Source organism: Xiphophorus couchianus, chromosome 16, assembly GCF_001444195.1.
Source record: "Xiphophorus couchianus chromosome 16, X_couchianus-1.0, whole genome shotgun sequence".
NCBI classification, from domain to species: Eukaryota; Metazoa; Chordata; class Actinopteri; order Cyprinodontiformes; family Poeciliidae; genus Xiphophorus; species Xiphophorus couchianus.
In genome coordinates, this window is record NC_040243.1 from 626286 (window position 1) to 642162 (window position 15877).

The 15877-nt window shown below is 43.5% G+C and overlaps 1 protein-coding gene and 1 long non-coding RNA gene across 2 annotated transcripts; one reads left to right on the top strand and one right to left on the bottom strand.

Moving 5' to 3' along the window:
• Positions 1 to 2939: 2939 nt before the first annotated feature.
• On the bottom strand, positions 2940 to 6163 carry LOC114159690 (uncharacterized). Its single transcript, XR_003598645.1, has 3 exons — positions 4849 to 6163; positions 3619 to 3802; positions 2940 to 3530 (listed from the first exon to the last, which is right to left on the bottom strand). It is a non-coding gene; the product is annotated as an uncharacterized LOC114159690 (long non-coding RNA).
• A 797-nt stretch (positions 6164 to 6960) lies between these two features.
• Positions 6961 to 15428, top strand: LOC114159675 (zinc finger protein 837). Its single transcript, XM_028041739.1, has 5 exons — positions 6961 to 7485; positions 11671 to 11961; positions 12045 to 12416; positions 13919 to 14133; positions 14214 to 15428. Exons 1-5 carry the CDS (start codon positions 7107 to 7109, stop codon positions 14457 to 14459), a joined length of 1503 nt encoding a protein of 500 aa, XP_027897540.1. The 5' UTR covers positions 6961 to 7106; the 3' UTR covers positions 14460 to 15428.
• The last annotated feature ends 449 nt before the right edge of the window (positions 15429 to 15877 follow it).

Here is a 15877-nt window from a genome sequence, read left to right on the forward strand (position 1 = left end):
GGAGTGTCTTTATTGGGTGTGTCTTTATTGTGTGAGTGTCTATTGTGAGTGTTTTTATTGTGTGTGTTTTTATTGTGTGTGTGTCTTTATTGTGTGTGTGTCTTTATTGTGAGTGTGTTTTTATTGTGTGTGTCTTTATGGTGAGTGTGTTTTTATTGTGTGTGTGTCTTTATTGTGAGTGTTTTTATTGTGTGTGTGTCTTTATTGTGAGTGTCTTTATTGTGAGTGTGTGTGTGTGTTTTTATTGTGTGTGTGTGTCTTTATTGGGTGTGTTTTTATTGTGTGTGTGTTTTTTTTATTGTGTGTGTGTGTGTGTGTCTTTATTGTGTGTGTGTCTTTATTGTGTGTGTGTGTGTGTGTGTGTGTCTTTATTGTGAGTGTCTTTATTGGGTGTGTTTTTATTGTGTGTGTGTCTTTATTGTGTGTGTTTTTATTGTGTGTGTGTGTGTGTGTCTTTATTGTGAGTGTCTTTATTGGGTGTGTTTTTATTGTGTGTGTGTGTCTTTATTGTGTGTGTGTTTTTATTGTGTGTGTTTTTATTGTGTGTGTGTGTGTGTGTCTTTATTGTGAGTGTCTTTATTGGGTGTGTTTTTATTGTGTGTGTGTGTCTTTATTGTGTGTGTGTCTTTATTGTGTGTGTTTTTATTGTGTGTGTGTGTGTGTCTTTATTGTGAGTGTCTTTATTGGGTGTGTTTTTATTGTGTGTGTGTGTGTCTTTATTGTGTGTGTCTTTATTGTGTGAGTGTCTATTGTGAGTGTTTTTATTGTGTGTGTGTGTCTTTATTGTGAGTGTTTTTAATGTGTGTGTTTTTATTGTGAGTGTGTGTCTTTATTGTGTGTGTCTTTATGGTGAGTGTGTTTTTATTGTGTGTGTTTTTATTGTGTGTGTGTCTTTATTGTGAGTGTTTTTATTGTGTGTGTCTTTATGGTGAGTGTGTCTTTATTGTGTGTGTTTTTATTGTGTGTGTGTCTTTATTGTGAGTGTTTTTATTGTGTGTGTGTGTGTGTGTTTTTATTGTGTGTGTGTCTTTATTGTGTGTGTGTGTGTGTGTCTTTATTGTGAGTGTGTCTTTATTGTGTGTGTGTGTGTGTGTGTGTGTGTGTCTTTATTGTGAGTGTCTTTATTGTGTGTGTGTGTGTGTGTGTGTGTGTGTGTCTTTATTGTGTGTGTGTGTGTGTGTGTGTGTCTTTATTGTGTGTGTGTCTTTATTGTGTGTGTGTGTGTGTGTCTTTATTGTGAGTGTGTCTTTATTGTGTGTGTGTGTGTGTGTCTTTATTGTGAGTGTGTTTTGATTGTGTGTGTGTCTTTATTGTGAGTGTGTCTTTATTGTGTGTGTGTCTTTATTGTGTGTGTGTTTTTATTGTGTGTGTGTGTGTGTCTTTATTGTGTGAGTGTTTTTATTGTGTGTGTGTCTTTATTGTGTGTGTGTTTTTATTGTGTGTGTGTGTGTGTGTCTTTATTGTGTGAGTGTCTATTGTGAGTGTTTTTATTGTGTGTGTCTTTATTGTGTGTGTGTCTTTATTGTGTGTGTGTCTTTATTGTGTGTGTGTTTTTATTGTGTGTGTGTGTCTTTATTGTGTGTGTGTTTTTATTGTGTGTGTGTGTGTGTGTCTTTATTGTGTGAGTGTCTATTGTGAGTGTTTTTATTGTGTGTGTGTCTTTATTGTGTGTGTTTTTATTGTGTGTGTTTTTATTGTGTGTGTGTGTGTGTGTTTTTATTGTGAGTGTTTTTATTGTGTGTGTCTTTTTTGTGTGTGTGTCTTTATTGTGTGTGTGTCTTTATTGTGTGTGTGTTTTTATTGTGTGTGTGTGTGTCTTTATTGTGTGTGTCTTTATTGTGTGTGTTTTTATTGTGTGTGTGTGTGTCTTTATTGTGTGTGTCTTTATTGTGTGTGTTTTTATTGTGTGTGTGTGTGTGTGTCTTTATTGTGTGTGTCTTTATTGTGAGTGTTTTTATTGTGTGTGTGTCTTTATTGTGTGTGTCTTTATTGTGAGTGTTTTTATTGTGAGTGTGTTTTTATTGTGTGTGTGTTTTTATTGTGTGTGTCTTTATTGTGTGTGTGTGTGTGTCTTTATTGTGTGTGTGTCTTTATTGTGTGTGTGTGTGTGTGTGTGTCTTTATTGTGAGTGTCTTTATTGGGTGTGTCTTTATTGTGTGTGTTTTTATTGTGTGTGTGTGTCTTTATTGTGTGTGTGTCTTTATTGTGTGTGTTTTTATTGTGAGTGTGTGTCTTTATTGTGTGTGTGTCTATTGTGAGTGTTTTTATTGTGTGTGTGTCTTTATTGTGTGTGTGTCTTTATTGTGTGTGTCTTTATGGTGAGTGTTTTTATTGTGTGTGTCTTTATTGTGAGTGTGTTTTTATTGTGTGTGTGTCTTTATTGTGCGTGTGTGTGTGTCTTTATTGTGTGTGTCTTTATTGTGTGTGTGTCTTTATTGTGTTTGTCTTTATTGTGTGTGTGTCTTTATTGTGTGTGTGTCTTTATTGTGTGTGTGTCTTTATTGTGTGTGTGTCTTTATTGTGTGTGTCTTTATTGTGTGTGTGTGTGTGTCTTTATTGTGTGTGTGTCTTTATTGTGTGTGTGTGTGTGTGTGTCTTTATTGTGAGTGTCTTTATTGGGTGTGTCTTTATTGTGTGTGTTTTTATTGTGTGTGTGTGTCTTTATTGTGTGTGTGTCTTTATTGTGTGTGTTTTTATTGTGAGTGTGTGTCTTTATTGTGTGTGTGTCTATTGTGAGTGTTTTTATTGTGTGTGTGTCTTTATTGTGTGTGTGTCTTTATTGTGTGTGTCTTTATGGTGAGTGTTTTTATTGTGTGTGTCTTTATTGTGAGTGTGTTTTTATTGTGTGTGTGTCTTTATTGTGCGTGTGTGTGTGTCTTTATTGTGTGTGTCTTTATTGTGTGTGTGTCTTTATTGTGTTTGTCTTTATTGTGTGTGTGTCTTTATTGTGTGTGTGTCTTTATTGTGTGTGTGTCTTTATTGTGTGTGTGTCTTTATTGTGAGTGTGTCTTTATTGTGAGTGTGTCTTTATTCATTACACAATGAAGGATGTTTTTCAAAAAGCCTCTGAATCATTTTAACATCGAAAACTTTCCTGATAAAATGGAAAATAAAATTGTGTCAGATTTTTAAAAAGTATTCCAACAATCCAAGCAGAAACGACATTAATAGAAGAAGAATCAGTTCGGAGCTCTTCCTCCTCTGTTCTGTGACGCCCCCTGCTGGCCAAGGCTCAGACAACAGCCGCTCTAATTTCTCCTTGGACTGAGGTTGAAGGGAACCAGGAAGTGTGTGTGCAGGAAGTTGGCTCTCATCTGAGACACACTCCCTCCTCTGGGTCATCATGGATGTTGGCAGCAACACGTCTCCATGGTAACATGAGGTTGAATGATGCTGCTCCCATCACCTCTCAGGAACTCAGACTGAATGATTTCCAGGTGATTCTGTTTAATGTTTCACCTGAAATCTAGATTTTAATTGATGTTTTCAGCTCAGTTTTGGTTTCTTTGTTCAGTCTCAAAGCTCATTTCCTGTTTCAGCAAAGATAAAGATTTAGTTCATTTAGTTCAGGTAATCTGAACGCAGACTGTAGGAGCCAGTGGCTCAGCTGAAGATCACCTGAGTTGTTCCATTTCTTTGCAGCCGATCCAGCAGAACCAACCCAGTTCAGTGATCCGGAGTTGGGTCTGAACCTTGGTTGGTTAAAACGTTGGTTGGAGGTTCTTGATGTTTCCATCTGCAGGTTGAAGCTCTTCCATGCCGGTGCATCAGTGGGTCGGTTCCGTCTTTTCAAGGTTTCCATCTACATTCCTGCATCCAGAAGCAGGAAAACGAAACGTTTCTCAGTTTCAGCTGCAGCCAGACTGGACGGGTCGAGTGTTTTTAATGCGTCGCCTCATTAATAGTTCATCATCTCTCTTTAAAACAAAACAACGTTTAGGTTTATTGTTAAAATTGACAAAAAGTATTTTATTTATTTTCAGTGTAGATCTTTAAAAATGGTACAATAATTAACACCTTCATTTCCAACAAAATGAACTAATTACTAATTTAGTTAAAGTATTGCAACATATTTTATTGTTGAGTAAGTAAAAAATGTTAGTATTTTGTTTCTTTTGCCCTTTATTTTTGGCCCAAAAAGTCTGATTCAGGCTGAATCAGATGAGCGGACCTGAGCCTGTCACAATAAGCAATAAATAAATTAACTGCATGATAAATGAAAATGAACTCAATTCCTTTTTTAAAGGACAGTTTTGTTTACAGAAACTTCATAATTCATCTTATTTGTGTTTTATTTATTTTGGATGTTTAAAATGTTAAATATTAATTGGAATTTAAAGTTTATTGCCATTTGCATTATATTACATAAACATTGTTTCAAAACAACAATATTATTGTTTATCGCAATAACGTCTGGAACAATTTATCGTCCATCAAATTGTGTCATCATGACAGGCCTTAATGGACCGGTACCGGACCGGTACCGGCCTCAGCGGAGCTGGAGGCTCACCGGAGCAAAGGAAGCAGGACCGAACCTAACTGGACCCTGGATGGGTCGGACAGAACCACAATAAATCAAACATGCGATCCGTGGCTACTTTAATTCAAAGAACCAAATGAATTCACGAACATGACGACTTGATTTATTAAACTCACTGCACCGATTAAATCAGTTTATATTGAATGTTTGAAACCTGAATCTAAAGTGTTTTGGAAATAAACAGGAACTGAAGGTCCGGGGGCTAAATATATTTTAACAGGCATTGAACTGATTATTTCAGCCTCATAAACTGCTGATTTATGAAGCGAAGTCACAGAAGCTGCAGACATGGAAGGAAATGATGAAACCACTTCCCTAGAGCCGCGTTCTGCAGTCACGCAGCCCGGTTCTGCCGCGCTCGGCTCGGCTCGGCTCGGCTCGGCTTCCTCCACCGTCTCACAACAACAACAGCCGCAGACTAGCAGCGTGCAGGCTCCGCCCCCTCCTGCTCAAACTCCGTGATCCCAGCTACCGTAAAACCCAGAGCAGAGGTGCAGCTGTTTTCAGGGGGAGTGTCGCTCCGCTGCGGCATGCGCTCCACCACGGGGGAGGGCGGAGAGGCTGGGGGACGGGTGGGGGGGGTTAGTGATGTAATGCTGGATTAAAGGGCTAGTCCGCCCAAATTTAACCACATCCAGTTGTTTACAGCACATCTGATCAGCACCTAGTGGAGCCACTTTCACCCGCAGGTTGCTTCTACTGAGCCTCATGCAGAACAGACGCCTCTGGGTCCGTCCAGGTCCAGTTTACCACCACGGCCCAGTTTACCACCACGGCCCAGTTTACCACCACGGCCCAGTTTACCACCACGGCCCAGTTTACCACCACGGCCCAGTTTACCACCAAGGCCCAGTTTACCACCAAGGCCCAGTTTACCACCACGGCCCAGTTTACCACCAAAGCCCAGTTTACCACCACGGCCCAGTTTACCACCACGGCCCAGTTTACCACCAAAGCCCAGTTTACCAACCTCAGGCAGAACAAGCATCATCAATCATTTTTAAATTTATCCACAAAATTTAAAAACGCATTTTCTCCATTCAATAAACCAATGAATAAACATTTAAGGCTCATTTTGTGCAGCATGGTGCAACTAAAAGTGTTTTCAAAGATTAAAAGCTGAAAATAAGTTAGAAAAATTAACAGACTCGTTAAAAAACTCATATAGAAATTTAGTTCCATTACTATTAATTCATAAAGAAACATTAAAGAATAAAACGTAAAATTAGATGTAAAGTAAATAAGTAATACATGTTTGGGGGAAAAAAATCATAAAGGTATAAAAATAAAGTAGTAAAATAAGAACAGTAATGCTCGATCTGTACCGGCTGATGTTGGCCATTTTTTATCGCATCACTCTGATACGTAAAACTGGGTCAATATTATTAAGACTTACAGGCAAATTTATTTATCAATTAAGGTTAGTTATTAACCTTAATATGAATATTCAACATTAACAATGGCCCAAATTTTCATGTTTGTGTATTCCTAAGTAAATACGTGTAAGTAAAACCTGCATAAACAGGCAACAGTCTGCTACTTATTAAAAATAGGGGAAAATAAAGTAAATGCATAAATAATCAAATTATTTAATTTAAATGTTAGATTAAACTGTTTTCCAGGTTAAATGTAACAACATTAAACATCAGGTCATCTCTGAGTCCATTTCAGAACCGAGGGTCCAAACAGAGGCCGGGTCGACTGGAACCAGAACCATTTTTCTGGTAAATCTGCAGGAGGCCAAACCTTTAGATGGAAAATCAAATGATGGAGGAAACAGGAACATTTTGTTTGTTTCCATCAGGAAGTTAACAACTCACACTTTACTAAAAACTCATGTTAATAATAAAGCTGAGGCCCAATGTTGCTAAATTTAGCATGAAAACAAGCAAACAGAGAACTTTGGGTTTTCCTGAAGAAACAGGAGTTTCCCCAACGACTGAAGGACCTGAATCAGCAGGTTTGAGACATGAGCTCAACAAATCCAGCCACTCATGAGAGATCATTTAAACTGGTTCATTTGAAATATATATTCTATTTTTCAGAGGGTTTTTTGGGTCATTATCTTTAAGACATAATTATCAAACTGGCAAGAGATTGAGGCTTGAAATATTCCACTCTATGTGTGATAGGTTTTTATTATATCTGAGTTTAAGTGACATTATTTAGATGTTTATAGCTGAACCTGTAGTTAATGTCCGTGTGGTTGTTTTTGTGTGGCCGCTGGAGCTCATTTCCCGGGTGTTTTCTAGTAAATCAGGCAGGAAGTCTGACATTTGGGAATTACTGCTGTTATTCTCTGAAAGCCAAAATGGCGTCACGGCCCAGGCAGCACATGTGGGCGGGAAAATGTCGCTGCGCCTCTACTCGGCTCTTTTCGGCCATCGTCGGAAAACATGCGGAGCAGCAATAGCAGCGAGCGACGTGGAGCGCGCAGCCGCCGGAGGAGCACCGCGACCTGGGAAAGATTTCACCCAGTCTGCGGTCAGGGTGTCGGCGCGGGGAGCGGGCTGGAGGGTCGGAAACAGAAGAATGAGAGAGGCTTCTAAGCGGAGGGGCCGAAAACATGAACGGGGCCGTTTACATTTCGTTTTTCCAGGGCCAGCTGGAGTCCGTGCTGGAGCAGGTCGTTCAGCTCGCCGTCCAGGAAATCAGCAAGTCGGTGGGCTCCAGCCTGAACGCCCTGCTGCTGGAGACGGCCGCGAAGGAGCAGGAAAACCGCCGGCTCCGCCTGCAGCTGCAGACCCGCGAAGGCCGAGGCTCGACCTCCCCGGAGGACGGAGGCTCCGCGGCGGGCGGTAGGAGCGGTAAGGCGGGCGACGAGCGGGGGGACGGCGGCAGGACAAAGCCCGAGCCACGCGGCGCCGGAGCGCGGGGCGGAGAACCCGCAGCGCCCGTGACGGCTGTGGACACCCGCCGCCTGGAGCAGAGAGGACGGGTCGTAGGTGAGCTGCTGGAACCAACACACGCACACATACCCCCCCCCACCCACACACACACACACACACACACGTAAACAAACGGCCGTGGGGGGATCCCTCCGAGCCGGAGAGGCGTTGCGTAAGCGGGGTGAGATGTGTAAACAGGCTGCAGACTCACGGAGGCCTGCGGGGGGTGGGACCTGCATCCCCGGCCTCTCCTGACTCCCGGACCGGGGCGAAGCAGCGCGGAGGGCGGGCAGCGGAGAGCGCCCACCCGCCGCGCCGCTGCACGCAAAGCTGCTTACAGGGAGGATGTGGCCTAGTTTCTAGAAGCTGTGAATTCCCGGGGACGGAACCGGGCGGGTTAAAAATAAACCTCCGACCCCCACACCCACCCAGCCGCCTGCGTGGAGGTCATAGACATGAGCCACAGTCCGGTTTGACAGGTCTCCCTTCAAGGGTGGAGTGTGTGGGGGAGGGGGGGTCACCAGGACAAAGAGGCAACACATTGCGGTTGGGGGGGGGGATCCTACTGCGGGAGCTGCTGGTCCGGGACGGAGGGCCAGAGGTCAGAGCTGGAGGTCACTGCAGCCGGCTGCTACCTGGAGCAGAGGCACAGTGGACAGAGCAGCGGGATGGGCCTCTAGAGGAGGGACCAGCTGCAGGTAAAACAGGAAGGAGCTGCTGTAAACAAACATGGCAGAACCAATCAGATCTCTGGAAAACATAAATAACCGTTTGATGGTTTGGTTGACTTTATTTTCTTAAAACAACAAAAATGTTTGTGTTTCATTTTCACTTTGATGCTATAAATGTTGTTCATTAACAGAACTTACCCAGAACCCAGAACCCATCTTTACTGCCGTAAACGGAGCGCCACGGCGGCCATCTTTACTGCCGTAAACGGAGCGCCGCGGCGGCCATATTTACTGCCGTAAACGGAACGCCGCGGCGGCCATATTTACTGCCGTAAACGGAGCGCCGCGGCGGCCATATTTACTGCCGTAAACGGAGCGCCGCGGCGGCCATATTTACTGCCGTAAACGGAGCGCCGCGGCGGCCATATTTACTGCCGTAAACGGAACGCCGCGGCGGCCATATTTACTGCTGTAAACGGAACGCCGCGGCGGCCATATTTACTGCCGTAAACGGAACGCCGCGGCGGCCATATTTACTGCCGTAAACGGAACGCCGCGGCGGCCATATTTACTGCCGTAAACGGAACGCCGCGGCGGCCATATTTACTGCTGTAAACGGAACGCCGCGGCGGCCATATTTACTGCTGTAAACGGAACGCCGCGGCGGCCATATTTACTGCTGTAAACGGAACGCCGCGGCGGCCATATTTACTGCCGTAAACGGAGCGCTGCTCAGGAACGGCTGGGTTTAATGAATGAAGACGTAAAAAAAAAAAAAAAATTCAGCTTCTAATCGTGAGCATCATTTTATGATGCTGCTGTTTGAACGTGGCGTAGTGACCGAAGATGAAGAGTCTGTTTGAAGTCTTCTTCTTGTGTCTACTTTAGCACGGTGTCCCTCAGGGTCGTGTTCTCGGCCCGCTCTTTATTTAAAAACGATGCTCTACTTAAATCTGGTTTTGTTTCATTCTGACTGATTCCTTCAAATCAAGACGATTTCTTCATTAACCTGAACTGGAATCAGAATCATCGGTGGTGAGGATTAGAGATCTAGCGCCTCCTGCTGGTCGCGTTTGCAGCTTGTTTCCCTCTGGAATAATTCAGAGTGGAACCAGTCAGTGTAAACAGAAAAAAAGAAAGACAGAACCAGAACCGGCTTCATGTAGAATCTGTATCGCTGGTGTCTCTAGTAGGATGTGTTATTACTTTTGCATCTGCAGAGGAGGGTTAGGCCCATTATATGCCTCAGAAGACTAAATGTAAAATAAAGCTTCCTACAGTTAAAATGTTTAATTTTCAGTCTCATTTAACTTGATTTTTTTTGAATATTTAAAGGGATTTATTAGCAAATAAATTTAAGCATTTAAACATTTATGGTGTTCAAAGCTACCGGGTCGATAAGAAGAACCAGGGAAATAGGACCGAACCTCTGGACGGTTCTGGTTTTGGTTCTGTTGTCCAAGTTTCAGACTTTCCTGCTGACAGAACCGAACCCACCCGTCCTGATCAGAGATATTTTTCCAGTTAAAAATTGACCCGGTTTTGTTCAATTTACTCTGAACCGGGCCTGCATCAGAATCCTCTTGTTTTCGTCCGGCTACGGGTCGGAACCGTGTCTCTGTGATGTTTTCCAAGCAGCGACGGATTAACGGCTCAAACAGCAGAAAGCTGCTCTGGGATCAAACAGAACCTCTGGAACCGGACTGGGCCAGTCCGATTGTTTATTAGAATAGAAACAACTTTTATTGTTTCGCAGCGGGGAACCGCAGCAACGACAAAAAGTTCTTAAAACGTTAAAAACAAAATCCAAAAAACAAGATTAACGACAGCAATAATAATAATATTCTGTAGGATTATCGGGTCGTCCGGCTGCTGGGAGCGACGCTGCAGGCGGTTTAGACCCGGGCGCTGATCCCGAGTCAGCAGCTTCCCACTCCTCCCAGTGTTTCCAGAAGGAGACAAACTGGGAAAAGGAAGCCTCTGCTGGACTGGATGAGAGAGAAACCAGACCTTCAGGAAACTGGGAGAACTGGGAGGAACGAGGCTGGGATTAGGACTTTAATCTGAGGAGATGCTGCCATGAAGTTCATTAAGGAGGAAGATATGCAGAGCGTGACATCAGGGCTTTATGATGGACGGATGGATGAAGAACCCGTCTGTGCAGTTCTGTTGGGTCCAGAATCCGATCCGAGGCTCTGATCCGGTAAACTGTCCATTAACAGGTTCGATTCCAGCTTCCTACTGGGCACTGAACCAGAATGTGTGTGTGACTCCAGCGCTAAATAAATTCGGTCCATTTCCCATTTAATCAGCTTCCTGAAGAACCTTAAAGCTTCAGACTTTCAGAATAAAACTCCTGAAGAAACTTCAACCTGTCTGTGTCTCACACACACACACACACACACACACAAACACCCAGAGCGGCCCCTCCATGGAGAACCGGGCCAGCATCATGGCCGCCTCTGCCTGATTGGAGGACGAGCGGCCTCATCGGCCAATCAGGTGCAGCCGGAGGTGTGGGGAGGCGGGGCTTAATGCCAACAAACAGGGTGATGTAATGAGGTCACTGCAGTGACACACTCTGGTCAGATGACACGGTGACCTAAAATCTGTTTGTTGTCATGGAGACGGAGGGCGAAGAGGAGGAGGGGGGTCAGATTAGAAGGCTGGTTCTGGTTCTGGTTCTGAAGGCGGCCGGACTGGAACCTTTAATGTTGCTGGGAAGAAATCAGAAATAGCCTGTTTAAAGCTGCAGAACTGAACACTAACAGAACCGGAACCAGAACTCTCTGTTGGACGGATCAGAACCTGAACGCATTGCAGAACCTCCAGTGAATTCACCCGTCATAGTTCCCACAGAGAACTGGAAACGTTTATGATTCAGTTCAAAGGCCTCATCTGTGAACAGATTCCCAACTCGACTCCGGACTTTGGATCGTTTTTCTTTCCTCCGCCATGATTATTCCTCTTCCATCAGCTGGCTCTGCTTCAGGATGAGCAGCAGCGCCCTCTGCTGGATGGAGGTCAAACTAACAGAAAATCTAAATGGACTTTAATCAAAGGGAACAGATTTAATCTAACACATGGACTATCCTCACACACACACACACATCACGGACTGTTTTCTTCACACACACATACAATCTGTAAATTTTATCTGCCATTATTTATCTATAATCCATTCCCTAACATTCTTGTATATTCTGTATAATCTGTGCATATAGCTCCCATATTTATATTTATACACAATATCTATATCTCTTTGCTATAACCCCTTATAGTCCATACATACATAGTCTTGTACATCTGTAAATAAATATTTATATCTCGTAGATCACTTCTGGATAGATGCAAACTACATCTCGTTGCTTGTACTTGTGACAGTGCAATGACAATAAAGTTGAATTCTATTCTAAACTGTTTTTGACCATTAATTTGTTAGCATCGCTGTTAGCATCACTGTGCTTCAGGGATTGGTCTGAGTCCTGAGGGGCGGGGCTTGTTGCCGGGCTCTGTGTGGTGTGGGGGCTGTTGTTCTGAGGTTCTGACCCGTCTGGTCTCTGTCCTGCAGACCAGCTGAAGTCCGTCATGGAGCAGGTCCTGGCCTTCGCGCTGCGTGAGCTCACCAAGATCGTGGAGGCGTCGTTCGACGACCTGCTGCTGGAGATCACCAAGATGGAGGCGGAGCAGCAGCAGCTGGAGGACAAGCTGGGGCGGAGCTCCGAGCGAGGGGGCGGGGACAAGCCCCGAGGGGGCGGGGGCAGGAGGCGGGGCTCCGTCAACGACTCGGTGTCGCCCAGTGGCTCCGAAGACACCCGGGAGGAACCGGCCAAGGAGTCCAAAGGGACGGCGCCGGCAGACGGTGAGTGATCCGCTCCTATTGGTCCACTGGTTCTGATCTGGTCTGATCGGGTCTGTTAACCCTAACATGAATGCCCCCCACAGACCCGGAGCCCCCCCCGGTCCCTCCTCCCGCCCAGGACTGGGTTCCCATCCTGGACAAGGTGTTCGGTCAGAAGTGGTGCAGCGCCGTCTGGCCCATGAAAGCTCAAGGTGGAGACAGTCGCCGCGGTGATGGGCCGGGTCCCAGCGAGGGCGGGGGTCACCATGGCGACCTCGTCTCCTCCACATCGGTGATCCTGCAGCCCTCGCCCTCGTCCCCCCAGCAGGATCCCCGCTGGACGCCCCTGGAAGACATGGAGGTGTTTTCTCCCGACGACGACGAAGCAGCTGACGGCCAGAGCAACGCCGCCGCCACCGCCGGTGCGCCCACGCCGGGGCCCACATCCACCCCGGGGCCCCCGCTGAGCCCGTCAGGTGAACACTGGACCAACTGGTTACATATATTTCATTCATTAAATGAAAAACATTTACTTAGACTTAGCATTGCTTATTAATTGAGGTTTTCTTTAAAACATTTGGATTTTTTAAGACTTTATAGTTGGTGTTCAGCAGTGATGGTATAGTTACTTTGAAAAAGTAACTTTAATCGGATTACTGATTACTCCTTGAAAAAGTAACTTAGTTAGATTACTGACTACTTGATTTGGAATTAAAAGTAACTTTTTTTAGTTACTTTCAGCAGCTGCTAACAACAACGCTGTGAAAATGACATTGATCTTTGCCAATATTCAATTGTAAGTTATTTTATAATGTAACATCAACAATGTGTCTCCACTGATGACGTTGAACTGAAGAGGAGATTTTTTAATGGTTACAGTACAAAAAAATAAATAAATAAAATACGGTCGCATAGAAACGGCGATCACTCGACAAGACGCATAAAGGAAATCAATTTAAATTCCAAAAGAAAATAGTAACGCAAAATGATTTTGATAAGTAACTGTAGTCTGACTGCTGGATATGAAATAGGAAAACTGGTTACTGAAAAAAGTGACCCGACGTCAGTAACACGTTACTCAGTAACTATCTGGTAATTAATATCTGGTGTTCAGATATTAACACATAATTATCAAGTCATATTTTCACATTTCCTGTCAACTGTAAACATTTTTTAACTCAAAAACACGACGAGCTGCTGGATGAATAACTGCTGAGCTCCCAGCCACCTGGGTTTCCATATTTACACATTTTAAAGTTATTATTTAAATTTTAATGCCATAATTAGAAAGCCATAATTTAGAGAATACGTCATAATGTTGTTTTGTGTTTCTAAGTCATAATTGTGAGATTAAAAGTAAATTCTGAGTTTTGAAGTAAAATTTATTTTAATTGTAAATACAACTGTGCAACTCATATTTATAACTTTTTGTTTTTTTAATTTAATTTCTTTCAAAACCTCGAACAATATTTTACACTCATTAATTTATCAAATATCTAGTGACTTGGAAAATTAGACCCAAAAACTCTGAATATTCTGCTAATTCAATTCATATGTAGTAAATAAAAATGTCAAAAATTAAAATGATAAAAATAACAAAAATATGTAAAAATATTAGAGTAGTTTATAAATTTAAAATGTCATAAATAATTATTTAAATTAAAGCAATTTTGAATCCAACATTTTTCAGTTGAATAAGAAAAGATAATAAAAAAAAATACATTTATAGAAAATATTAATAATAACTTGTGGTTCAAACAGTTTTTTCTTTTTTGAATAATCTTTTAATAAATGACCATAAAAACTTCTTTAATAAAACTGTAAACAAATTAAGCAAAATACTGCAAAATGTCAGGATATTATTTGAAATAAAAACCACTTTATTGATCCAAAGGAAATGAAATGTCGTAACTCATGTTTAGTGTCTGTCGCCCTCTGGTGGCCGATGGATCTTCAACTGTGACCTCTGACCCCTCAGGCCGCTGCTCCTCTGCCTCCATGCTTCATCGCCTCCTCACGCTGCCGTCTCAGCTGCTGGACGAAGACGACGAAGACGCTGCCGCCAAGGAGACGCTCATCGCCCTGGCAACCAACGGCAGCAGCGACCAGCGGGACGACACGGAGCCGACGGTCCGGGGCGAGGAGGACGAGGAGGAGGAAGAGGAAGAGGAGGAGGGGGACAAAGGGAGGAAGGTGAGGAAGAGGAGAAGCGGCTGGTTCTGGTTCTGGTTCTGGTCAGGTGACGCTCTCTCTCTCTCTCTCTTGTTTGGCAGAAGAAGCGGCGGCGTGTTTGGTCGGAGTGCGAGGAGTGCGGCCGGCGGTTCAGCCGCATGTCGCTGCTGAAGGCGCACCGCCAGACGCACGTCGCCGGCGACTCGGCCGCCGCCGACACGTCGTCGTCGTCGTCACCGCCGGCCGGCGCCGCCTCGCCGCTGCGCTGCTCCGAATGCGGCAAGAGGTTCTCGTCCAACACCAGGCTGCACAGCCACGTCCGGACCCAGCACCCCAACCAGTCCTGAGGCTTTTACTTTGAAAGGCAGCAGGAAGTGGGATCAGAGAGGCCCGTTTACCTTGGAACCAGAGCAGAGTTCTGGTCGTGGAAACCGTGTCCGCCTGATTCTGCAGCCAGAAGGAACTTTTCATGAACCTTTTTAGGGTTTAAAGCAGAAGAATTTAACTAAGGGAACCAGAACCAGAACCAGAGGTCCAGATCCGGGGCGTCCGGTACTGAGCTGCAGCTACCGTCAGGACGACAGAACGGTTAGTCTGCGCCCGATTTTACCAGAATTTCTCTTTCTGACGAAGTAAGAAAATAAGACGAGGTTCTGAGAACTTCCCGACCAGAACCAGAGCCACTTGGACTTCGGGTTTTACAGGAAACCAGAGAGGACCTCTGATGTGCAGGACTCAGAACTTTAATTCATTTAGAGATCATCTTGTTGAATTTCTCACAATCGGAACCAACCTGACCCAGAGACCGAGGCCCTCTTCTTCTTCTTCTTCTTCTCCTCCTCGGTGTGTAAATTAGTCCTCCAGGTGGACAGGAAGTGACCTCACGCTCTGAGGCTTCCCGCCGCCTGACACTTTGTTTGGCTCCTCATGACGGATCAGAACCGGGCTTTCTAAGTGCCACCGAACTCTTCCTGGTTACTCTCCTGGCCGGCGTGGTTCCCTGACCCCCGCTCTACTTCCTGTCGGCCATGTTGCTTCAGATGTTTACAGAGAGGAGCCGGTCGGTCCGCGGCGGCATCAGATCGTCACTGCCAGCAAGATTTCAAGTCAAAACGATCTGTTTGCTTTTCCCTCCCTGCTGAGCGGAAAAATCAAACGTCAGAGTATTAAAAGAAATAAAATTATAACAGAAAACTAAACAGTAATGGAAAAATTAATTCAAAGTTTTAGCACTTAAATTAGATGGATGACCAGAAAAGCACTTAGTGTTTTATAAGATATTACTAAGAATTATGCTTAAAATTAAACATTTCATATAAAAAAAATTTATGCAAAAAACTTTTCAACCATTTTAAGATGCAATAAAATAAGAAAATGCAAATTTCATTTAAAACAATTAAATTCAATATTGAACTTTTTTTTTTTAAATACTAAAAAATATTAATGCAAAAATTATTCATTTGATAAATTATGAAAATATTCATACAATTATAGTGAAAGAAACATTTAAAAAAGATATAAAGCAAATTTTAATTATTTAAAAAATAAAGATCAGAAAGAAAAACCCTGAAATTTGCACTTTTAATTTGAAAGCGATTTGGAATAAAATGATTGATTTTAGATCTTTTAAATATTGAAATGACAGACGTTGAGCTTCATATTAATTTATTTCTTTTATTCGAGTTTTTGCTGTGGCACAAAAATCATGAATATTTTACATTTAACTATAATATTTTAAGAAATTTTGATTTTATTTGTGGATGCA